Source organism: Perissodus microlepis, chromosome 19, assembly GCF_051167445.1.
Source record: "Perissodus microlepis isolate ML-2025 ecotype Zambia chromosome 19, ASM5116744v1, whole genome shotgun sequence".
Taxonomy (NCBI): Eukaryota; Metazoa; Chordata; class Actinopteri; order Cichliformes; family Cichlidae; genus Perissodus; species Perissodus microlepis.
In genome coordinates this window covers 24,482,364-24,507,163 of record NC_140479.1, presented here as the reverse complement: position 1 = coordinate 24,507,163, position 24,800 = coordinate 24,482,364, and the positions used below count along the sequence as shown (strand labels likewise).

Below are 24,800 nucleotides of genomic sequence, written 5' to 3'. Positions count from 1 at the left end.
TTAGTCTAATTGGTCAGAAACAAGAGAGCTGCTCTGTTCTCTTTTTGTACAAAACACAAATAATCATTTTTAAATGCAGTAAAAGCCCCACCGCTACACCTCTGGCTGACCTCTGCTCCGGTCTTAGAGCCCATCCATCAGACCACAAGGTTGGGTTAACATTTAAATGTGACACTTAGATGGAAGAAAAAGAGCAGAGGGCTGAGAAGCTGACAGCCGCCTGATACTTTGGTATTTCTGCAGTGTTGAGCATTATCACTGATCTCTCTCGTGCTTTCCCGTGTCTTTGTGCTGGAACTGCTAGAAGGTGGGGGCTGATTATAAATAGCAGCACAGGGTTACAAGAGGGTCGGCGCTGACCTTTAAGGGGACAGTGAGATTCACCACTCAGCCACTGCGGGAGCCACGGGCAATCTTGATACGCACACACACACATCCGGCTCTTAACTGACATTAACATCCTGGCCCTTCAAAGGTCAATGGAGGTTAGGGCCTGTTAGAATATGTGTGCAGAAACCACACTGAAATTTCAAAGAAGCCCAGAGAAACATATTGAGGATTTAGCCTCTGAAAGGTTTCACAGGTGCTTTTTTTCTACATTATCATTGACTTTCTGTGATCTTGTTGTCAGCCTCTGTAGTAGTTGCTCAGTCCTTAATAATCACGCGAGACTTTACATCCTTGCCTCTAACTTGGATGCAAATTGAACTGGAGAAGCTTTTGTTTTACCACAGTAATTTCCTTTTCTTTCTCTCACATTCTCATTGATTTTTCTTTTTCTCATTCCAATTTCTCTTCTTATTATTGACACATGTATCCCTTTCAGTGACGTTGAACAGGATTGCTCGTCCAGTCTGAGACTCCCAAGTTTGTTTGTCACATTAATTTTTCACTGTATGGATTCATTTTTATTCCAGCTGCATACTCTACAGCTGCCCATTTGTCTTCACTTTAGCAGTCCACCCCACTTAACCGAGCATCATATGGCCTATCAACTGGCCATTACAGCTATCAAACAACCACATGTGCTGATATGAGCTTCATGGTGCAATTACTGTCACAATGAACAAACTGTGTAATGACCCAAGGATGCTCCAAACTCTCTTCTTGTGCGTAAATCACTAAGTTGAGGTTTACTGTTTTAATATTTGTCAAGAATGAGGCCCTAGTTGCTCTGAGTGGAGGGTTCAGTTAAGGTTTTTGGGGTCTGGAACAAGGAGGCTCCATTTCGGCGCTACACATGAGTTTAATCAACATTTCACGGAACCACTGAGCCCTGAGCCCGTTTCACTGAGAGGCCGCTTGCTCCGAAACTGCTTGGTTTTTATCAGCATGGTGTGTTTCCCATTAGCCTGCTTGTCTCTGCGGTTTGCTTTGGGATGCACAGGTCCAGCTTAGTACAAGAGAGTTTCAATTACTGGACTTAACTTTGCCACAAATGTATATGGAAAGCAGACGCTGCCGCAAGTTGTCAGTTGGCACTGCCAAGACAAGGAAGCAAGGAAAAGGGAAGGTTAGAGACGGAGAGGAAAGCAGAGACAGGGGTGTCCACAGTACTTGAAGCATTTGATTTAAATCAAGGAAATGCGTCTGGATTTTTAAGGAGACAAAGAACATGGCGTCATCTAAAGTGAAAACATATTTTTGCTCTCCCCCTCTGCCTTTGGGTGGTGGAGGTCTTGGCAGCTTCCATTGTAACAATAACCTCCCTCAGCCTTGATGCTGCGAATCCACGCGCCAACTCGCCTGTCCACTGTTTTTCCAGAGAGGGCCTCGCTGTTTTCATCCACGTGCTGGGTAGACACTGCCAGCAGCTCTGACATGACTCTGACCAGGAGAGGAATGTGCCGGACCCAGGCCTGGTTAACTTCTTCACCCACACATTGTTGTACTGGTCACACAGTGTCTGACATCGAAACTCTTGAGCTTCTCAAACACAATGCGCACAGGCGGTTGTCTGTTCTGAGGCATCTCTCTGTCTTTGGGCCCCTTTATGGAAATGTTTGGCAGAGAGACCACCTCTTTGTGGCGTGTGTGCGAATGTCACCCATAAGCACAGTGGGCAGCTATAAAGCAAAGTCAAGTGGCACATTCATACTTTCTGTGCCCAGCGAGAGTACTGAAGAGAGAGCGAGCGAGATGAATTCTGCTCCTTCCCATCAGCTGCAGTGTGTGGGAGTTGAGAGGAGAAGAAAGGCTATGCCCCAGTCAGCTTTGGGACCTATTAGCATTTGGATAAGCTCAGAAAGCTCCCAGTAGCCACGCCACACAGCAAGCGGTTGGACCTGTGCGCCTGCATGACTGCAGCTATAAGCCCGGTCCTGTCAATGGGCCTATTGTGCTACAAAAATGGCTGCTGAAAATTTTTTCTTAATCTGCTTGAAAGTAGTGTAGTGGCTTCTTGGACACTGCAAACAAAACATCCAACTTCTCATTAAGCAACTGGTTTCTGATAAGAATGACTAATTAGTCCATAGTGATTTGCAGCCAACATCTCAAACGATAGGAATTCTAGATATTGGCATTTTAAGTGGTCGTATCTCATTTTAAAAGTGTTTTTATCATTTAATGGGTACATGCATTTCAGCGTGTTACCCAGACTCCTGCAGTCAAGTTGTTAGCTCTCAGTCCATTAGTACTGAAATATCATTTATAGTAATATATTATTATATAAGGTGTAATAATCATAGCCTCAATATAGGGACTCGCACATGTCAGCAAATTCCTGGAGGGAGATTGCTGAAACTGTCAGAACGGATCTCAATGGATGTATAGAGAAAGGAAAAAGTCTTAGCTTTTCATTTGTTTCAGTCGTAGCTTGCACCAGATTTACAGTAGTGTGAAAAAGTGTTTCCTATTTTTTTGTATGTTTGTTATACTTTCATTTTCTAAATGAAGGTGAACGAGCTAAACTGCCTTTTTAAGGTCATGCCACAGCATCTCAATCGGATTCAAGCGAAGGCTACGCCAAAGTCTCCATTTTCTGTAGAACCCAAGTGCACTTGAGCTTGAGGTCACAAACAGATGGCAGGGCATTCTCCTTCAGGATGTTTTGGTAGAAAGCAGAATTCATGATTTCATTTACCACAGCAAGTCCTCCAAACACTTTTTCACACCACTGTAATTTGCTGGGTTGTGTCCCAGTGCATATAATACACCGGGACACAACCACAGGATGATTAACACATAATACAGCATGCAGACGCATGAATGCTGGCAATGCCATCGGCTGCTTAAGTAGGTTGCGTTGTAGGCTTTACCAGTCTAAATCAGCTGTTTGTCATGTTCTTTTTCAGAAACCCAATATGACAATGGGTCACAGTAGCTATATCCATCTTCTATGTACAGTTTATGCTTATTTTGTGGGGTTTTTTTTTTCTTTTTCCACTATTTGTTGATTTGTTTTGTTTTTCTGGCACGTTTTGGTCCTCCTTGAAGCAGGATTTCCACTCAGTGTCTGTCTTTCCTTTCTTGTCTGAATAGGTAGTTGGGAACTTAATTGTCTTCTTATTCTCTCACAGTTTGTCTGGGCATGATGGATGTACTTGACTTGCTCTTAGCAAATCCAGTTGTATTTAGAAGACACATCTGTCTGTGCTCCTGTATGCTTGCACATTGTGCATTACCAAGAGCAAACACACAACTCAGTGAATTATGCACATTGTAGCCAGTTTCTTGGTTGCCATTGTTGTCCAGTATAAATTAAGGGTTTTTTATTTGTTTGTGAAACTTGTCTCAGTTTTAACAAAAGCAAATGTGTCTGAAAATATGACAAGATAAATGAGTTATTGAGTTATTTTCAGTTATAATTCTTAGTAACTTATCATCTAACATATGACTCCTCGGGCTATAATAAATCTATGAATATAAACAGTCTGTAGTAGACCAAAATTTCTGTCTGTGTGTACATCTAAGCATAATAAGTCTCAGTTATACTTTCATAATTGGAGCCCTTTCTAATTTTTTTCCTGTTTACACATTACAGAGTTATTTTAGATGGTCCTATAAAAAGATATAAGATTCCTTAGAAAGTCTGTGGAGGATGTTCTTTGTATAGCAAAAGGAAGTGCTCTGTGTGCGTGCATGTTTGTGTGTGTGTGACTCACTGGCTCCTGTTGGTCTGTGTCTTCAGACCCACAAATAAACAGCACTAAGCCAGCTGGAAATGGGGAAAAGCACAAGATTCTCTCAGTCTGTGTATGGGTTAATACAGTTCATGAGAAAAGGAACCAAACACCCCCACACACATACAGTACGCACACACACACACAGACACTCGCGCATGCGCTTAAACACACACTCCACCCTTCATCTGTGCCTTTGAATTTTCCCATCCTGACTGCCCAGGTGTCTGCAGTGGATATTACATAATTGTTCTCGTCAGTGTTATTTGAATCAGCACTCAGGCTGACACCATCGCTGGTGGTGCTTACGTGCATGTACACTCAGGTAACAGCTGTGCCTTCAGAATCACACTCATCCGCTAGGTCACAGCAGAGGGTTCGTCTGTGTGCCAACAATGAGCTTCCTCAACTTTTTGGGTCTTATTAAAGGTTGTAATGGGAGAAACACTGAGAGGGCTTTGTCCACTGGAGCCAGCTGTGCTGCTCTGTCCTCTCTACTCACAGCCTTTTCTGTCTCTTCACTAGGGATGGGTATCGTTTAGGTTTTATCCGATACCAGTACCAAACCGGTACTTTTGAAACGGTGCCGGTGCTTAAACGGTGCTAGAAACGGTGCTTAAAGAATGGAGAACACACAAAAACCTCTCATGTTTAGCTGTTTTTTTGTAAAAAGATAACAATGTTAGCCTTTTCTGCAGCTATAGGGGATTTATGGCATCACTTTTGGCTGGAAGCAGTGCTTAAACAATGGAAAAAACACAAACTTTGTCCAAAAACCTCTCATGTTTAGCTGTTTTCCACTTTTTCTTTGGTCATTTTAGCCTTTTTGGCCGGGGTGAAGGGAGCATCTGCCATCAAACAAGAAGACAGCCGCATGTAACTACGACGGTGTTTGCTAGTTCACCTTACGTGCGTTAATTTAATAATGTGGTTAGCCTACTCAACGTAAATTACACACGAACAACATTAAGCTACTCACGCAGAGAAGAACGGCTGCTGCTGCCATCATCATCCGTCATCATTTCTGCTACACTGGCAGGGCTAGGGGCCAGGACTCTACTCTTCGGGTTTTTGGGGGATGTTGCTAACTCCGGTTACTGATAACAGGCACCACACCTGTAGTAGCTGTGCTCGATGTGAGGTCTCGCAGCAAGCTATCAAATATGGTGCATTTCTCTGCTTTTAAAAAAACGCTATGCATCGCCAGGTGTTTCATCAGATTCGAGGTGTTACCTCCTTTGCACAGTATCACCTTAAAGCACTTGTTGCAGGATGCTGAGTTTGCATCTTTTGCTGTGAAGTACAGCCAGACTTTTGGCCGCTTCGCCTTGGGCATTTTTAATCTGTAGCTCTGCTCTAAAAGAACGTACGTACCCGGGCCCGCCAACTACGCTTGCAAAGGTAAAATGATTGGCTGGAATCCAAAGTGTATGACATCTCAGGAAAACGAAGCACCGAAATAAAGCACCAAAATGTGCGCTGCCTTTCGGTCTGGTTACTACCGTTTATGTCCGGTACCGGTACCGGTACCCATCCCTACTCCTCACTGTCTTTTCTAAGTAGCAGTTGGGTGGGTACAAAGGGTTGCTGTGAGCCACCTGGGCTGTTCTAAGAGAAGATCCTGAGTGGGAAGATAAATATGAAAACATTCACTTGATTCAACTGAAATAATGTATATGCTATCAACATGCGGGATTTGCATGTCATATATTTATTTTTCATTTATTATGACTACCAAACACGCCAGAATGTCTCTCTAAGACACCCAAATGTCAGTATTTCTTGTCAGACTTGAGCATGAACCTGCAACAAGGTCACAGGTTTTAGCGCTGCAGCAGCAGACCTGTCTATCACCAGCCATCTGTCCTGTGGAAATGTCCTTGAACAGAGGACTGGAGCCCTACCTGTTCACTCACTGTAAGCAGTCTGGAGTGTCAACTAACAGCCAGAAATGGAAATTATGTAACTTGTAACTGAGTGTTCTGCACCTTTAAAGGACTTGTTTGTGACCACCCATCACTGAGGTATAGGGATGGGTATCGAAAACCGGTTCTTGTTGAGAACCGGTTCCCACTGTTTCAATTCCTTGGAATTGTTTGCCATTTTTGCAAACGATTCCCTTATCGATTCCAGTCGTCCCGAATGACGTCACCACGTTGCAGAACATCATTTACCTGGCAGGAAATACGGCACCTAAGCGGCTTAAACGCTCAAAAGTTTGGTCATACTTTACGAGAACGGATGACAACAGGGCAACTTGCAATACTTGCAAAGAAGATATTTCATTTAAGGGAGGAAACACTACGAATATGCAAAAGCATTTGCTCACAAAACACGTGATGACCTGAAATGAATGTCGTGTTTTTAATTCCGCTCTGGACTCGTGAATCTCAACCCAGCAGCAGCGGTAACGTTTGCACGTCCTCTCCCGTTAATGCGGCAGGTAAATAATAAACTAACAGTGCATATTATGTTAGCGCGATCTGCCTTATTACAAAACCTGCCATTACTGTGCATTTAGGTGACCATGATGAGAGAGACAGACAGAGTCTGGCTCAGATGCTGGCAGTTGTCGCTGCAGTCTACCGGTAGCGTCTCCTTTCAGGCCAGGATAGACGAATGTCACCGAGCAGTGACTAAGTTTGTGTTCAAAGGCTTGAACCCATTTGCCACAGCAGATGATTTTCGGTAAGTGAATGTGTTTAATTGTAGGCAGGGACATTACTGAATATTCTTGTGTAATTGCTACAGAATAATTTATGTTATACTTTGTTATTGCTACAGAAGAATATTTATTTTATTATTTTACTATTTTTTTTTCCTGGGGACCCTGTGACGCCCCATTGAAGAGCCGTAGGCTGGATCTCTTAAGATCTCACTGTTGGGTTTGTAAGGCCATGTTACTCCTAAATTTCTATCTTGTTCAAAGAGAAGATATAAAACAAAGTTCTAAGCTAATCGACCTTAGTGTTCTCCTTTTTTTAAAAAAGAATCGATAAGAGAATCGATAAAGAATCGAATCGTTAAACAGAATCGAAAATGGAATCGGAATCGTGAAAATCTTATCAATACCCATCCCTACTGAGGTATGAGAACTTCACTGGAATGGGCTGATGGAGGACATTTCAGGCCACCGTGTTAACCAGATTAAGTTAGTTTATATTTTGGATTATTAGCTAACAGTCTGCTGTGTTGAGCTCTGGCCAGATGCTGACCTCATCCTGACTTAGCTAGCATGCAGCAGCAGCAGCCGTACTAATCATCCAATCAAGTCACAGAAAGACGAGTCTGTGTTCACTGTTGAAAACAGCTCAGTCTTTGAGAAAAACCCCAACTTTTCCAGCTTGTATTCTCTGCACAGCTCACCACTAGACAGACTGGATGATGTATTAGAGGAGGGTGAGTTGAGGTTGATCTGTAAGGAGGGAAGGTTAAAGGGGATGTAGGGAGAGAAAAGCATCTACTGAGAAAATGATGAAGGGTTTGGATGACAAATGGAAGCAGAGATGAGAAAAATGTCTACTCCCCACTGAAGTCTCTTCATTCATCTGATAAGAGCTGCATACTCTCATGATGAATGGCCGGTGTCATAAGTCACTCCAAGTTTCATATTTTCATGTCTGAATGATAGGATCGGTCGAGATTTACTGATTGCTGTGGCTTGTTGTTGTTTGCATCCTGTGTATCCTTGGCCTCATTTTACCCTTTCTGTGATTTTGTGATAGCACTTTTAACATTATTCACTTCATAACCTTTCATCATTTGTAATCCATATGCAGCATTTCCGGGGTCTAAAATTTGGTTTATACAGTTTTAATTTTAGTGTTTTAAAATGGAATATTCCATAAGCTGAACACAGCGTCGATAAATTGTTCTCATCTAAAGTTCTTCATGTAGTACAGCTTTCCCCCCCTGCTGTATAGACCAGGAAAACTATAATCACACAGAAACAGAACAACCTCCAAACGCGGTGTTTACTTAGGGCCTGTGATAACAAACATCACATTAACCGTAGCAGCACATCATGACGCGCTTCCGTCTGCTGCTTGCTAAATTACCCTGATTGTCATCTTCTCAGGTTTCCTCCTCTGCTCAGAAAAGATAACATCCCTCACTCTATCTGTACTCGAACATCCCCGCTTTCACTATCTCGCCTTTTTCTAAATCCAGTTATCTCTCTGCTCTCATGATGATGATGACCGTTGTCATATCTTTTCAATCTTAACAGAACTGCTTGTTGTTTCCTCTTTTCTTTTTTTGTCAGAATTTAATGATTTCTATTTTTTGCTATGAATCCACAAGTCAGATTTTAGCATGCAGTTACATATTTATGCCATATTTGTCAGTAAGACAGAGTAGTTTGTCGTCATCCTTGTTCTCTTTGGTTCTTAACTCATAAAGAGGAGTAAAAGGTGTCAAATTGTAATATTGTTTCCAATTGGTGCTTTTTAAATTTCTGTTATTTGTATTGTTAAAGTATTTGATCAAAGGGTAATTTACCTTTCTGATTTCTAATTTAGTGTTCACGTGCAATACAAGATGTAGTAAAATGGTGTTAACTAATGTCATACAAACATTCTGATAAGTCATGCCAGCAGTGGTTGCAAACATCACATTTCTAAACACCCTCAAATAGTCAGTGGTGCCATGTGTTTTTTGTTGTCCTTGGCATTTTTCGTCTTAATAAGTATCAATTAAGGTAAATATTCACTACAATAACTCCTTCAAAAATTCTTCATTCCTCTAAAGAATCTCCAAGAACATCCCGACCACAAAGGACGTGGAGCCTCTGCTGGAGATCGACGGAGACATCCGCAGCTTTGAAGTGTTCCTCTCCTCCAGGACGCCTGTTCTTACTGCCAGAGATGTGGAGATGTTTCTGCCCTGCACTGTTAACTTGGACCCCAAATTGCGGGAGATCATAGCAGGTCTGTACACACATGGTATATTTTACAGATGGCAGAAAAAAAAAACCCTGCCATAAATAGCATAGTGTTAGTAGATATTTGAGTTGCAATATCCTGTCAGAACAACTTCAGTGCTCTTTGGCAGTCTCCTGTGCTCTCCTGCAGGGATTAGCATTCTTTCAAAAGATATTCCCTCATTTGGTATTTTGATGATAGTGCTGGAGAGTGCAGTCTACCACATCAAAATCTGTTTTATTTTGTTGCAATCTGGGGAAAGGAAAGGGAGCATGAAGGGCATGAACTCTGTTGTTGCCTCTGAAGCTTTCAGCCACATCTCATGGACATCTTCAGCAAACGGACAAGCTCAGTTGGCACCTGGATGATTTAGCTGTTATGATGGGACAAAAGACCCCAAACTGAATGGTGTACAATAGCATGGAGACACTGAAAACTGTCCTCTATGCAATGTGTCCGATGCAGTGCCAGCTCATTTGGCAGTGGCATTACTCATAGCATTGTAGCAGGGTTTGCTCTAAAATCGCCCACTGCAGGGGCTCTCAGTAACCCACAGCGTGCATCTCGTTTCCAAACAATCAAATGTCGACCAGCGCTGTACGATCAGGACAATGCATTCGCTCCCTGTTTCCAATCTGGCCATAGTGCAGCACCAAATTTCACACTTTGTAGTTACACTGACGTAATAGTGCATCACTGTTAAACTGTAAGCCAGAGCGGAGTTGTACTTTCGCTACCATGCGTCAGCGTCCATTCGGCCCGTACAGGAGTGTGGATGACGCCTGGTGTGAAGCTGCTGCATCATAGCGTTATGAGACCACAGAAAACACACACTCGCACACACAGAAAGTCTGTTCCACTGAGACAACTTTGAGTCACGGTGGGCGCAGCTGACAAAGTACTACAACCAAACGCCCCGATCTGTAAGTACAGTACTCTGTTCCTAAAAAGGTGCGTGTAATGTATGCATCCATGAAACATGTGTTTGTGTTTGTACGTGCTCAAAAGTGTGGGCGTTTGCGCCTCCACTCTTATCCACAGCGAAACGGAAGGTGACCAACGCTCCTACCCAGTCATCGAACTCCCTGCGCTCCCCTCCCTGACCAGTTGGTATTTGGTGCCCAGTGTCCTGTGGCCAACCAGTGGGCAGTGCTGTCAGTGATACCCGCCCATGAGCCTGACTCACATCATAAGGCCCCCATTGTGTTCACAGGCTGGATTGGGTCTCACTCAGCGTGTCATTCAGCAGCCACTTGTATAACCAGGAGACATTCTGGTGCCTGCTTCTGTTTCTGGTTCTTACTTTCTTGCCAGCCGCACAGAGCTACTCTGTTCTGTCTTCGGGCTTATTTAACTTTAATTTGGGAGCTTTAACCAAAGCTCCCTACTTACCTCCTCCTCGACTTCTCTCAAAGTCAGAATGGTTCGTGTGAAAGCGGTTGTAGCAAAGCACTTACGGGATGATGTCTATGAGTTCACATGGTCCTCTTTGTTTGTTTACATGGGCGAATTTATTTGACGGGGACAGCAAAGAGCTGCATGTGCCAGAAAACGTCACGTGGCTGGCATATAATCTGGAAAACAGAGAATATCAACACGCCTGCTGTTTGTGAGCAAACAGAGTAATAGGAATCAGTGTGAGAGTGGAATTCACAGTTGAAGGTCTCTGTAATCGTAACATCTGCGCTAATTTTCTTTCCAGTCTGTAGTTGTTTGACTCTCTTCTTACTGGGATAAGGAGAACATGTTCACGAACAATGTTCTTGTTGTATTCCCTGCAGTGCTTTGAGAATCAAAGAATTTTGCCGGCATGTACGTCAGCTGTTTGATATGTAGTTTTTTTCCTCTGAATTCACAACTGACCAAACTCACCAGAGATTATGAAATAAAGCTAAATTATTGATGTGTGGGTGGATCTGAAGGGTCTTTATAGTCATCGCCAAGACATGATAATCAGCATCACAGATAAACCCTTCCTCTCTCTCTCACTCTTTCCATTGTACGTTCTTCCCTGCCTCTGCCGTCTCTTAGATGTGCGTGCGGCCAGGGAGCAGATGCACATCGGAGGAGTGACCTATCCCACACTGCCCCTCCAAGAGGCAGCGGCCCGTCCCCAGTCAGTTTACACCCAACACTCTGCTGCCTGCTCCCCAGCAGGCTCCTTCACTGGATCCCTGCCTCCTCAGCCACACAGTGCCTACTTCAGTGGAATGACTGGCCCTCAGCACCCTTTCTACAACCGGGTGAGGAAACATGACTTACATCCTGTACCTACTACTCACTCTAAAAGGTGTCTATATGGCCAAATGACAATGCTAACAACCCAAAAATGGCACACAATAGGTGCTTTCAGGCCAAACAGGTCTAAGGACTACCCACTGGGGTGGTCCCATGTGAGAACATACCAATGAGGAATTAGGAAAAATGTAGGCGGGAAGGAAATACAGCAAGGACATAGTTGAAAGCAGTGTGATGCTCTTTTAGGTAGTGTTACAAATAGCTGTTTTCTTTAGACAGAAGCTTCTTTCAGCAGCTTGCTGCTGATGTTAGCCTCCAAATCTGATCCTTGACCATTGATAGTCTCCAATAAATCATACTGATTCAGATCTACTTTGGTTGTTGTGATTGTCATTTTCACTGAGTGCAGACTCACACAGCCAACATCAGAGTCCTTCAATCTCTACTAATATTTACTCATTGTTTTTCTTAAGAACTGTGATTGGCTCCTCTGGTCAGAAAGCACCTATTGAAATAAAGATGCATTTCAAAGAGTTACTGGATTTAGCTGCCCAGTCCTTTATTCCTTATCAGTTGACCTGCATTGCAGATTTGGACAGTGCCGCAAGACCATGATATCCCCCCCCCCCAGCATCCTTTCCTGTTAAATGTACACATGCTCATGCTCCTTTATATGATTTTATGATTTTTGTTTTATTTTGTCTTCCTGCCTGCCTTTCCACAATCCTTCTTTCTCCCCTCGTAGCCTTATTTCCCCCATCACGTGTATCACCTGCCACGGCATTTCTCCCACCATGTCCCCTCATCCTCGCGTCCTTCCATTAAACCACCCGGTCAACCGCAAGACACCAGTGGACTTGTAAGTAAAGAAGTTGGGCTAAATGCATTTCACCACGTGCTTTCATCTCACCGTAGCACATACACCGTAAAGAAGTGTTAATAGTGTGTTTGACGTTGTTTGACTGGATCGATTGAAAGTTTAAACGCTTTTTATTCTTCTGGTTCACTTTGTTAATAAGTTTATGACATCTGAGCAGTGCTTCCTGGCAGCTATTATTTGATTAGACATACACAGAGTTAAGTTAATAGATTAAAGCAATTAAACTTGTAAAATTTCAGGCTCAGGACAGCGTGGAGTTTTAGCACTCAGTGTTTAATGTGCTGTGAAGTCCATTGTGAACCGCAAAGTATGACCTTCTTTCCTTTTTTAATACTTCCTTTTCTGTCGCACACCTCATTTGTCCTGTTAGTGATTCTATATGCTTTAGTTTTAAATTTCTTCATTTCCTCTCAATGATTTTATAACTCCCTGTTTTCACTATCACTGTTCTCATTCACAGTCCAGGTCCTGACCTTAGCGGGGGTATTTCTCTGTTTGTAAAGCCTTACCCTTGCAAATTAAGAAGTTTAAGGTCCTCCCAGTAGGCTGCATGCTTATAACCCCAACCCTCGTTAACACGTCTCCCTGTACAATCCTTGTCTCCATTCTGCACTCCATATCAGGACGTTATTGCAGAGGATGCCAGCGAAGCCTTCCACACAAGCCCCATTGACCCCACAATGGTAACCTTACTAACATCAGCGGACATATAATACGCACATACAAACTCAACACTAATACAAAAAACAAAAAAAGTAGTCCTTCATTATCTGCCTGCAGGCCTGATGCTTAAACCTCACATGCTGCACGAATAAAATGCATGCCTCGTTGTGCGGCAGGCTACTTATTTTGTTGCAGTGGTTTACAAACGCCAGGAGAACTAAAATAAGCTGTCATGCCTGCTGCGTGCTGCAGACTGCTTAAATACTCATAGTAAGCTGCATCCGGTGTGATTATTACCCCCCACTAAGGAGTGTGCAAGCAATAACACATGTAATTATAACACGCTGAATGAAGTTAATTCTGATTCTGGCACGCTGCAATCTCTACTTCTCTTATAAATGGATATTTCACACTGCGAAATCTTGGTGAAAAGTGTGTGGGATCAAAAATGGTCTGTCTTAAAACGAAAGCCAAAAACACACACTGCCCATTGCTCATTTTGTGCCCATCATAAGTGATGGGCAGTGTGCAAAAATCAACAGCGGGTTGGATTTTTTTTTCTTCTTCTTCTTGTAAATGGATGTAGAGGTCCTGTGAACTTACATCAAGGATGCTTGGAGTTGCACTGAAAAGAAGTGAGCCTCTGCATCCAGATATTCACACATTTGAAGAGAAATCAGCCAGTATTAGAACAATTTGATGATAACGCTACTCGGGAGATTTCTGCTTGACAAAGGCACTTATCAGGCTGCTGCCAGCAAGCATTTAGAGGAGCTGTATGAAAGATTTAAATATAGATTACTGAGTAATGTTCATTCCGTCTAACTCTTATCTGTCTGTATTTTGTGTCTTTCATTTAAAAAAAAATCCTTTATACCTTCATCAGTCTCTTATATTTTAATACCAATTTTTGTTCCTCGTATCTCCCTTGTGCTCTTTCCTCCTTAGTATAAATTTTCACATTTTCCTTCCCTTTTTTGGTTCGTACTTAATCTCTTTGTGTCGTGCTCATGTGTCCCTGCATTTCTACAAATCTGCAAATGTGTATGTGTACATTTGTGTGTAATTCCTAGTGTGGGGATATATAAGCAGCCCTATCCCAGTGTAATTGCCTAGCTGATGTAAGTGCGAGTATGGATTCCTCTGGCTGCTGGGATTATCATCAGAGCAACTGTTGGGGCTGGCAACACACGTACAGACAGACACACACATATATACTGACAATGAGCCCAGCGCTGGTAGAGCTTATCTCCTTACCAAGACGCTTCCTCCCTCACAGAGCTCTGTTTCCTCTTCCCCATCCTTCTGCCCAGCCCTGAGCTCAGCCCAGCTGTAATTACAGTCTTATCACACACACACTGGGAGGGTTCACACAAACACACACACACGGACACACCCGCAGACATTCATGCTTTCACTCACGCTCTTAGAAGACATGTTCGGTGTCTGAATCAAGGAGCCTTATTCAAGGCCTTCAGTGAATCGAAACTTCTGCTTTTTCTTTGCAGAGTGAGAAACGTCTCATTCTCTAGATGGATCTTTCTTTCTGTCTCTATGTCCTCCGCAGTCCGCTCTGTCTGCAAAGATTATGGCTGTAAAAGCCAGCTGACTCCAGCGAAAACAAAATCTCTTTCTCTGACAATTCTACTTCCAATAGCTTCCTCTTTTCCAGGCCGACAACACTGGCTGGCTAGCTGTCTCCCCTCCTACTGTTTGACAGATAAATGTCTGCACTGTTGTCGTGGTGATGAGTTTAACATGTGTCCTTACAGTCTCTCTGCTTGTCTGTCTAAATTTCTGCCACCCCGCCTTCTTTTTTCACAGGTACACTCCTGGTTTCACAGTGTTATAAATGTCTGTGTGTATTTTTGTCTGACTTCTTGTCCGTCTGCTTCTTATTTTTTTGTCTCCTGATCAAGCATTTAAAGCCGCTGCCTTACAAATTCAAGCAGGTACACCTTTGGTTTCGATGCTACTTCCATCTCCATCATCCACCTATCTCTGCTTCATCCCTAACACTTGTACCGGTGTACGTTGCATGCTGTAGAAACACGGACTTGTTGCTTTAAAGTCAATGCAAAACACAACTTAACTAGTATAGTTATTAGAGTCACTAACATAGTTTCATTCTAGAGTGTGGATATGAACAGTAGTTAAACTCCCTTAGTGCCAGTCTTCATCCTAGCCATTACTGAAAGTTGGCACCTATTATTGTGTACTGTGTTGTAAGAGCTGCTTAGGTTTTTTGTCTAACAACCACTCACAGTTCGGCTAAGCTCTGCTCTTCTCTCCCTCGAAACCAGAAACAAAGCCAGGGGGTTTAGACTGAAGCCTTGTCTTAATAGTGCTAATAGCCAAGTGGAGCGGGAGGAGGGAAGGATGGAGGGGTGAGAGAAAGACAGTGATGGAAAAGAGAGTGATAGGAGGTCAGTGCAGGAGGCTGAGCAGGGAGGAATGTGAAAGGAAGGAAGGAAGGGAGGGAGGGAGAGAAGAGGGAGAAGGAAGGAAGAAAGGAGAACTTTGCTTGTCTCAAAGACGAGCAGAGCCAGAGGGAGAGGGGTGAGTGAGAAAAGGGACGGGAGGAGGGGGGGGTTGGTTGAAGGAGGGTGGATGAGGTTTGTTTGGTCTCCGTGCCAGCGGGTGGCATTTTGGCTGTCTGTGAGGCCTTCACAGACAGCCAGTTGCATCAACAGGCAACTTGTGTTAGTCACATCGAGCTACGTAGCTGCTCATCAGCGGAGGCCGCTTTGGTGTTGGTCGGCTCACAGACTCCATCCCTTAAGTGTTGAGCACACACATTATGCGCTTATATATACACAGAGAAAAAGAATAAGGGTAGGTAACAGCGTATTTGGATAGGTTGCCATTTATGTTTACTTTTACACTTACACTGTGTGACTGATAGAAAGAAATACAGTGTGAGATCGTGGTTTTGCACCTCTGTGTGCCTCGCAGCTAACAGCCCTGCACGTCTGTTTCTCAGGAATTGTTGCTCAGTTTGCCCTAATCAGTGTGTTAGGAGTTATGAGTTGCTCTAACAGAATGTGTGCGTGTGTTTGCTCTGGTGACTTTAACTCCATGAAAGCTGTCTTAATATGTTCCAATTATATGTTTATGTGTGTTATTATGCAGGGCTCTCCCGCCGTCTTGCTCAGCTCTTTGAACACAGACGCAGTGTGCGAGCGTCTCAGGCAGCTAGAAGGAATCGACCCCACCATGCTGCCTCAGTACACCTCCACCATTAAGAAGGTACGCGTTTAAACTAAAAGAAGTTTATGTGAACACCTCATTTTTTCTTGTCGTCATCTTTGTGTGGCATTCTTTCGATGGTCACATTTATTGCAACATATGAATGAAGTGTTTTCCTTCATGAAGTTCTCACTACTCTGTGGGCTTTTCTAGGCAATTGCATTGAATCTGTGAGCAAACCAGTCCTTTTCTTTATCCGTTGCAGGCCAATATAAATGGTCGGGTGCTCACGCATTGCAACCTAGATGAGCTGAAGAAAGAGATGGAGATGAACTTTGGTGACTGGCAGCTCTTCAGAGGAATGGTGAGACTAGATTGCTTCATTTAGGTGCCTTTAATGCAATAATATTGTGCAACTCGACATCTTGCTAAATATTGTGTGCATGTTCTCACCATTCTTGTGCGGGTTTTCTCTTGAAGCTCTGGTTTCTCATGCTCCAGAAAAGATGCTAGGTCAATCTTGCCTTTCTGGGCCTGTGATACTGTTGAAAAAATAGGCTCTAAATCTCACGATTTTCCTTTCCTGGATAAATAAAGTTGTTTTTTATTAATTACCCGTTAAACTCTTGTGAACAGAAGTGGTCATATGTAGGCTGACAGGGAAAGCATTAGTCCGCCACAAACAATATCAACTGGCCCTCTGCGACTCTGACGTATACTCAACCATGCCAGGGCCCCGCTGGTGATATTTGTTTCAGTTGTGGTTTGTGCCAGAATCCAGACAATATCGCATAATAAGACATCTCGTGTTGTGCTGAGATATTGGGATGGAGATTTTATAATCCGTATTACGAGAAAGGCGCTAGTCAGCCAGCCAGAGGTCTAGTCGGCTGAGCCGGGGCTCAAATCACTAACACATGTAGCCGGCTCCACTTCATCAAATGTCAGTCTGTGCTCTTAATGCCAAGGCAAGAGCCCCAGATTGGTTGTGTTTTACCGGAGATCCTATGCAGGGCTTGGGTAGAAGCAGCTGGAGAGTGCAGTGGCCTTGCAGCTCCATGTAAAAACCAGTGTTGTGTTGCCAGGATGCAGCTAGCACAGCCATCTGGTTCAAGATGGCTGACTGATATCTGGATGAAGGGAGGGTATTGTCAGGGAGGAGGGGACAGCTGAGTAGATCTACTTAAGGAACAGCTCCCAATTCTGTTCTCACAAGCTTTTGTTGTTGTTGTTGCTGCAGTCTGATGTACTTGTTACATTTAAAAACACACCAAAAACCAACAAGCTAAGTGACTTGTTGATCACATATATTGTCCTGTATTGTTTAAGGTCATAGAACAGCGGCATGCTGAAAGCCAGGCAGCACTTCAGGATGAGTCCCGAGCTGCTAGCGAGCAGGGCAGCAGCGTGCACCTCGGGGAGCCCAGCAGACGCTCAGGGGGAGCCCAGCGCGAAACAGCCGCCTTCAGCCTCAACCTCAGCTTTGAGGAACTCAGCGGCGTGGGTCTGGAGGAGCCTGTGAGACGCAGCAACAACTCACACTGGCCGGTTTGTCTTCCTGTCACGAGCTTGTTATAGAAATGTCACAACTGCGGCGTGATCAGCCAGTGTGTGCGTGGGCACATTATTTTAACACATGCAGATGTGCAACCGTATTGAAGTTGCTACTTTTAAGCGTAACTGTTATTGTGTTACACTTGAAAATAGTCGGACCCCAAACTGTTGAATGGTCGCTGCACCAAGCCAGTGTGTTGATGGCCTCAGCAGTTTCACATAAATGTGGTTTAACCCAAAAAAAAAGAAGAGCACAGCGGAGGAAGCTGACGATGGTCTTGAAATTTGCAGAATTAAAAATACTTAGACACTGCTGCAAACCAAAAGGTGTCAAAGGGCCCCCTATTTGGTATTTTCACCTTCTTGTATTTCCAGTGTGCAAAATGTCTGAGACACATGCAAACGGTCACATGTCGAGTGACACTGCTGCTGTTTCAGATGACCTCAAATCAAAAATCCAGTTGCCACTCCACACGCGGTCTTTGCTGGAAACATTCAATTCTCAGATTTAGAATACTTCAGATCTAATGATCAGTTTCAGTTTCAAGTTTCAACGTTTTCTAGTCATATGTACATTAAAGAAACATGTTTCCCTGTACAGTGAAACTCTTCCTTTGCTGTACACGACAGATGCCAAACAGTATGTAAGAAATACAGTCGAAATATAAGACGTGCAAAAAATAAACTCTACAAATAAAATCAATCTGAGCTACAAAAGCTCATGTACATATTCATGCAGTTTACAATGCTGCTGTATATGTCTGATTGCACACAGAGTAAATGCTGTTGCGCTCTTGTTTTATGCACTCTTAAGTCAATAGCCCACAACCATAAGGCACTCTGTACTCAGCACATGACAGACTCGGATAAATGTTGCACCCCAACCAAACTTTTTCCTCATTTTTTCAGGTGGCAAATCACCGCACTTCAAGCATGTCTAGCCTGAATTCCCAGGAATCCTCTAATGACATCTGCAAGCTGACAGACAAGCAGCAGGCTGAGTATCATGATGCCTACAGGGAGTACATCGCTCAGATGGCCCAGCTGGAGATGTCCGGCAGTGGGGGAGAGAGGCCTGTTCAGCCCCACCCTGGACAATTCCTTCAGGCTGCCAGCTCAGAGGACAAAGGGGTGGGTGGACAGTCACAAGTACACTGTCGTGTTTTTGTCACCACATCGCTGATGGCAGAAATAGCTCATTCAAATAAGTTCCTACTGTCATGACTGGAGGGAAAGTACAGTGTAGTTAACTTGTGATTTTGAAATGTTGTATTTCGCTGTACTGAGAAATGGCGGGACTCGAAGTCTCAGCTGAGAAAATGGAGACCACTGCTTCTTGCATTTCATCATTATTGGCTTATATTCTTTGTTTGTCTTGGCACCAGAGGCAGAGATAGGAATCCTTTTGTCAGTGGTCTCTCAGAGGTCAGCAGCAGAGGATTCAGTATATTTTTATGTTCTCCTCATTGAAACTTCTTCCCTCTTCTCAGGCCAAGGAAGGATCTGATCAAGACAGCCGCAAGTCTTTCACCAAGAGAAGCTCCAAGAATTCTGATGCCACAGACTTTGCCTCAGGGACCGATGGATTAGACCCCATCAGCGAAGAGGATGAAAAGCTGGATCACAGCTCGTCCTCCAGGACTCCAGGCTCCAAGAAGAAAGGAGCTGGGTCATATTACCACAAGCTGCCCAATGATGAAGACTCGGGCCCAGAAGACTCTGACAACACCACACCTCTCCTCCATAAAGAGGCAAAATTTGGTGCTCTGTCTTCCCACAGCTCCAAGCCAATTGGGCTGCTTGCCAAGCCTGGCTTCCTCACCGAAATCCTCATCAATAAGAAGGACTCGTCCGATTCGGGGATGCGCTCCAGTGAAAGCTCCTCAGACCCATCCCTGGAAGAGGCTGAAGGAGAGACTGGCAGACAGAGAGATGCACTGAAGCCCAGTCTGATTGAACTGGAGCTGGAGGGCTTGGTGAAGAAGAGAGGCCCCCTACCCAGCAGCCTGAGCGGCCTGCAGGATGCCACAGTGGCCCGCATGTCCATCTGCTCCGAAGCTCCATCTGAGGCCAGCCTTATGGCCAGCAGCCCAGATGAGGGGTGGCCATCCAGCGGGGTCAGCAACCTCAACCACAGCGCCAGCAACACCACCCTTAATAACAACACAAGCAGCCCCAGCAACACCAACACTAACACCAACAACAGCCATCAGCAGCAGGCTACCATCACAGGCACAGAGTCCGCCTGCTCCAACATCATCTCCCCAGATGTCATCATCATTCCCGGCAGCAGCACTGCCAACACCACGGCAGCCACCATCCACCACAACCAGAACCTGCGCACCATCAGCCTTGGCGACGAGAGGGAGAGCGTCCTCTAAGAAGCCACGTGTTTGTTACACTAAGAAGGGTCATGCGGAGTGTGGTTCTTGATGTTTGTATCGTGTTGTGATGAACTAGCGTAGATGAGTGTTGTGTTGTTAAGGACAAAGTCAAAGAAGAGTTGTAAGGTTTAATAAAGCAGCCACCTTGATTTTTGAAAAGGATAAATCTGATAGTTGATGGTTAAATACCAAAAAATGTTTGTAAGGTCTGTTTGTTTGTCCCGTGTGTTTATGCCGTTAGTTTGGATTTGCTGTGTGTAGCGACGGTAATGTTACAGTAAAAAAATAAAACAAAATAAAGTGTTGCTTATAGAACAGTAGCCATGACTGTGAAGAGAAAACAAGTCTAGTGTTTCTGAGGCATTCGGCCTTCAAAGCATGTTGCGGGGTTGCTAGAATATTTCAGGTAGAACAAAGTGTAGACACTTGTGCTGTTTTATGTGTGATAGAAATGCATGAACTAGACTCCAAAGCGTCACATGTAAGTGTGTTTTGTGAATCAATAAACATCCTCAGTATGTGGACTCTTGAAATCAGTCTGACGGGTTTTTTTGTTTTTTCTTTTCTTTTTTCGACTTAACTCAGCTGCTTGTGCAGTAGATTATTGGAATTTGCTGGTAAATAGGCCAGAATACGCACATTAAGTCACATTTTAATAGCTTTCATATTTTACCTAATGATGTGGTGAGGAAAAGCAAATGTCTTCAGTGGTAGGATTCGTATTGACCGATAGATGGCGCACTCTTCATACAAACGTGCTACTGCCTGGTTGTACAGACACTGCCTGTCAGGTTTGAGGACTCTGAACTTCAACACAGTAACTCTTAAAGTGTCCTTTAAGGAGCCGTTTTTATTTCTGGTACTTCTACATTTAACTGTAAATGAGTCTTGAATACATGCTTTATTTATAAATAGGTTTTTCCTGGTTTGTATAAGAGTGACTGTTTCCACACTTGGAGATTTTTAAAGTGTCCCTTGGGGTTATTAAATAATAATAATCACCTAATGGGAGGCCACAGATTACTTGGCGGGTCAGTGGTATGGAAACATTTGAGATCCTGCAACACGGTGAGGGCGGACGTGACTGACAGGTCTCACTGCGGGGTCCATCACGTCACCCAACAGCACGCATTAGCCGCCCCCTGCCCCCTTTCTACCTCAGTCCGCTTTTGATGCCTGCTTTAAAGAACAGTGGACTGCCAAATAACCACGGGTGGCTTTTTAAGGTTTCAACGTGGCCCTTTGATTTTGAACTCCCGTCATCGTTTGACTTGGTTTATAGTTTAATTTCACAGGAATCAAGCTGATAAAGTCCAAACTGCGGACACCGGTGGGGTTTGATTAGTCAAAATCTGGTCTGAATACAGATGCCTCTAGGAAGTTTTGATCTGACTCGTACTTCCCTTTTGTAAAAAGGGGAAAGGCAAGTCAATAGCTCGACTTACGGAATCCAACCCATCACAGGCCTTTAGTTTCACCTCTTTCCCACAATTGTCTACCATTTAAAAAACAATAGATCCTCGGCTTCTGGCTCTCACAACCTAAACCAGTTAATCCCTTTTACTTTCAGCGGCATGTGAGAAAGTAAGAGTGCAGTCAGCGCGTCCTCAGTAAGCTTTTACGCAACCGTGCCTCCAGGTCGCGTTTGCCTTGGAGAAGTGTTGACGCTGTGTTTTAAGACTATTATAGGTCACATACTGCAGGTCTGATAAGGACACTCTGTACGATTTGTTTTTCAAGCATCTCAGATGTTTTCTTTACATCCAACACAGATAACCTCAGCTTGTTCTGTATCTGACTAGATCGTTTTACGCACTGGTTTAATATCTCCTGAACAAACAAACAAAAACCCACCACATTTAACGCCAACCCGAAGTGGTTCTTCCCCCAAATGAAACATATCCAAATGGCGTTTTTGATTTATTTTGTATAAAAAGGTACAATTTACATTACTTTTATAAAAAGTTTCAGCATAATTAAGTACAACATTACACTTTTGCAGAAGTTTCAAATTCCTGCAACTATACAAGATAAACTCCCGATGAGAGTTCACAAGGTTTCATTCTTTTCATTTTAACTTTTTTTTTTTTTTTTTTTTTTTTTTTAAAACAACGTCCAGTCCTTCATGTGCCAACAATTCTGACAAGACTAAACTTTTTACAGTAACTAACCAAGCTGTCTATTTACGTTCCCACCTCCGCAAAAAAAGCGAAGACTTCAACAAGGAGGAGAAGGACAGGAGGGGGGGGGGGGGGGGGGGGTGAAGAGGGAGGAGGAGGGATGGGGTGAAGTCGGTGGTGGTGGTGGTGGGGTGGAGGATAATCCTTGTGACAATCTCGTTTTTCCTCCCGCTGTCGGGAATATAACGCGCCTTCCATTTCCAGAAAGGACCCACAAATAATAATAATAAAAAAGTCTTAAGTTAAATAATAATGAAGTGTCCAAACAGAAAACACATCACATAAAGATTGTCCCATAATAAGCAAAAGTCTCTTGATTTCAGCGTCAGAAGAGGAGAAAAAAAAAAAAAAAAAATCCAGGCCTGGAGGACAGAGGTTGGAGGTGAGGGAAGGGAGAGAGAGAAGGGGGTGGGGGGGGGGAGGGAGGGAGAGAAGTCCTGCTCCCCAGGTCCTGTGTGTGTTTTTACGTCTCGACCAAACACCTGCAAAAGATTGAGAAAGAGAGGCGTGTTTAGAAAATGCAAACAGGGCAGAGATCCGGACAGACTGGCGCCAGGGAGGAAGCCGCAGTTTTTAACATTTAACCAAACACTCCCAATACTAAGCAAACCCTGCGCTCCAGATGTACACACACAGAAAGAGAGAGAGGGAAAGGAGAGGGCGCACGCACACACAGGCAGACACACACACACACACACACACACACACACACACACACACTTCTCGCACAACTTCAGCCTACAATCTGGGGAAGAATCAGCGTAATTGCCGCTCAGCTGGCGCCTACCCACTTCTTGTACCAATTATGTGCAGACATCGTAGTAGCAGTAATCCAAACAGCCATTATTTTCCTGTTGCAGATGCTCTTCATTATAGACACAAGAGGGTATAATACAACCCTGACGATTGCTACTTATATACAGTAAACCAAGCAGCCTGGAGCGAATACCTTGCCACTAAACTCCAGCGCGAAATATCAGTCTGCTACGTCTTTCCACACAGCAGATGAGACACGAAATAGTTCGAGCAATCTGTGACACACTAAAGTCTCGAAGAAGCTAGTGATGTGATCTTTAATTTTGTTTCAGATGAGCCTTGTAACTAACTAATAATAATAATAATAATTTAAAAAAATGGACCCAAGTCGTGCTTGCCATAACAGACGCCCCAGTGTTGCATCGCATTCTCATACAAAAACATTAGTGGGACCATTACAGCAACGTGAGACGACATTCGCGGTGGAACAAATGGATGGGTAAATGGTAATTCAAGCCCATTCTGCTCCAGCAGACTGGGAGACAGGCTGTAGCGGAGCCTAAAAGCCCTGGACAGAATGCAGCAGCAGACATGAGGACAGCCTACTTACCGCTTTAACGATGCAGAGTCCGGCTGTCATCTGTCATCAGCTCTGATGGCAACTCCGGGGACTGAAAACAAACAAACAAACCGACCAAATGTTAATTCTTTAAGCAGTATCCGAATGATGTGTCTGGCGTTTGCAACAGTGTTATGTAGGTCAAATCTCTTCCTCATCTGATTCTGAACAAAAGGAGGAAAAAAATATATAACATGCCATTTCCCCCCCTCCTCCTTTCCAACAAGCCATTTTGTGCGAGTTACGCATAGGCTACAAAGGCGCACTGCTTATGCGCGCACATGAAAAAAAGAGGAAAAAAAATCCACCAAATCTTTCTCTCACAACACTCTGGACTGTCGCTTTTCAATTAGGATACGCGCTCAGCTACAGTGTAATTACCTGTAATGACAAGATGCTGATATCTGTGTTGAGGGTGGTCAAAGGAGTCCTGGACGGAGTCTGCCCCGGCCGGGAAGGGTGATGCAGGCTGGTTAGTGCGACACTGGAGTCCAGCGCAATTTGCAGGTCCAGGATGTAGTCGATGACATGCTGCAGGATTTCCATCTTGCTGACGTTCTTGTTCTGGGGGATGCTGGGCACCAGCTCCTTCAGCTTGGAGTAGCAGTCGTTCATGTTGTACAGCAGGCTGAGCGGGTCATCCACTGGGGTCTTGCTCCGAGAGATTCCCAAGGAGTGCTCTGATAAATTCACGCTGTTTTTCCGGAAGGATCGCACGGGGCTTATTGCTTTCATTTTTGTAAGTGTTGAGCGAGAGGGTTTGCTTGTGTCGGATGTCTTGCTTCTATTAAGTCCTGTGATTTGCCAGACGATCTGCGATCAGACTGGATTACCTAGCTGTCAGTGTGGTTTATATAGCCAGTAGGCTGGGCATGCGGCACGGGCGGGCCAAACGCGCTGATTGGGAGCTGCTAACATGTCACTCAACTTCCTTTATACCCTCTATTGGCGCTTCTCATTCAAACCCCACCCCCTTTCCACCAGGTTACCAGTGGCAACGCATGTTGGAGGCGGAACCCAGAGGGCGCTTGAGCAGCTCCGGTGGGCAATTTGGAAAATTAAGCCCTTACCTGTTTCTGATCAAGAAAATTAATGATTCTCATGGATGTCAGTTGACAACGGCAAGGCGCGAGCACCTTTGCCTGCACGTTTTAAATTTGACCCCATAGATTTGCGATGGGCGTCGAGCTTCAGTGGGTTTAGAAAGGTGTATTTAAATTCAACATAAAAATAAATAAAGGAGATCTTTTCAAGAGTTTATCTGCTAATCCTATTTACGGAACACCATCAA

General features: G+C 44.1%; 2 protein-coding genes across 7 annotated transcripts in view; one reads left to right on the top strand and one right to left on the bottom strand.

Moving 5' to 3' along the window:
• The window catches only part of kidins220a (kinase D-interacting substrate 220a), a 47,636-nt gene extending 27,149 nt beyond the window's left edge, over positions 1-20,487 (top strand). For 3 of the 6 annotated variants that reach the window (XM_084914936.1, XM_084914935.1, XM_084914940.1), the window contains 9 exons: positions 8,874-9,052; positions 11,078-11,289; positions 12,030-12,143; positions 14,747-14,779; positions 15,960-16,076; positions 16,282-16,380; positions 17,346-17,564; positions 18,480-18,701; positions 19,061-20,487. In XM_084914936.1, the coding sequence (XP_084771062.1) occupies positions 8,874-9,052; positions 11,078-11,289; positions 12,030-12,143; positions 14,747-14,779; positions 15,960-16,076; positions 16,282-16,380; positions 17,346-17,564; positions 18,480-18,701; positions 19,061-19,951 (2,086 nt within the window). In that variant the 3' untranslated portion in view covers positions 19,952-20,487. The remainder of the gene's footprint in view (positions 1-8,873; positions 9,053-11,077; positions 11,290-12,029; positions 12,144-14,746; positions 14,780-15,959; positions 16,077-16,281; positions 16,381-17,345; positions 17,565-18,479; positions 18,702-19,060) is intronic. The other 3 variants (XM_084914938.1, XM_084914937.1, XM_084914939.1) reach the window with 3 other exon arrangements.
• A 1,374-nt stretch (positions 20,488-21,861) lies between these two features.
• id2a (inhibitor of DNA binding 2a) lies at positions 21,862-24,353 on the bottom strand. The gene is made up of 3 exons (XM_084914942.1): positions 23,891-24,353; positions 23,501-23,561; positions 21,862-22,616 (listed from the first exon to the last, which is right to left on the bottom strand). Exons 1-2 carry the CDS (start codon positions 24,242-24,244, stop codon positions 23,505-23,507), a joined length of 411 nt encoding a protein of 136 aa, XP_084771068.1. The 5' UTR covers positions 24,245-24,353; the 3' UTR covers positions 21,862-22,616; positions 23,501-23,504.
• Positions 24,354-24,800: the final 447 nt, after the last annotated feature.

Excerpts from the sequence above, each read along its gene's own strand:
- id2a (XM_084914942.1), bottom strand. The coding sequence starts at position 24,244 with ATGAAAGCAATAAGCCCCGTGCGATCCTTCCGGAAAAACAGCGTGAAT. Across the intron at positions 23,562-23,890 it reads TCAGCATCTTGTCATTACAG|TCCCCGGAGTTGCCATCAGA; the intron begins GTAATTACACTG and ends GTTTGTTTTCAG.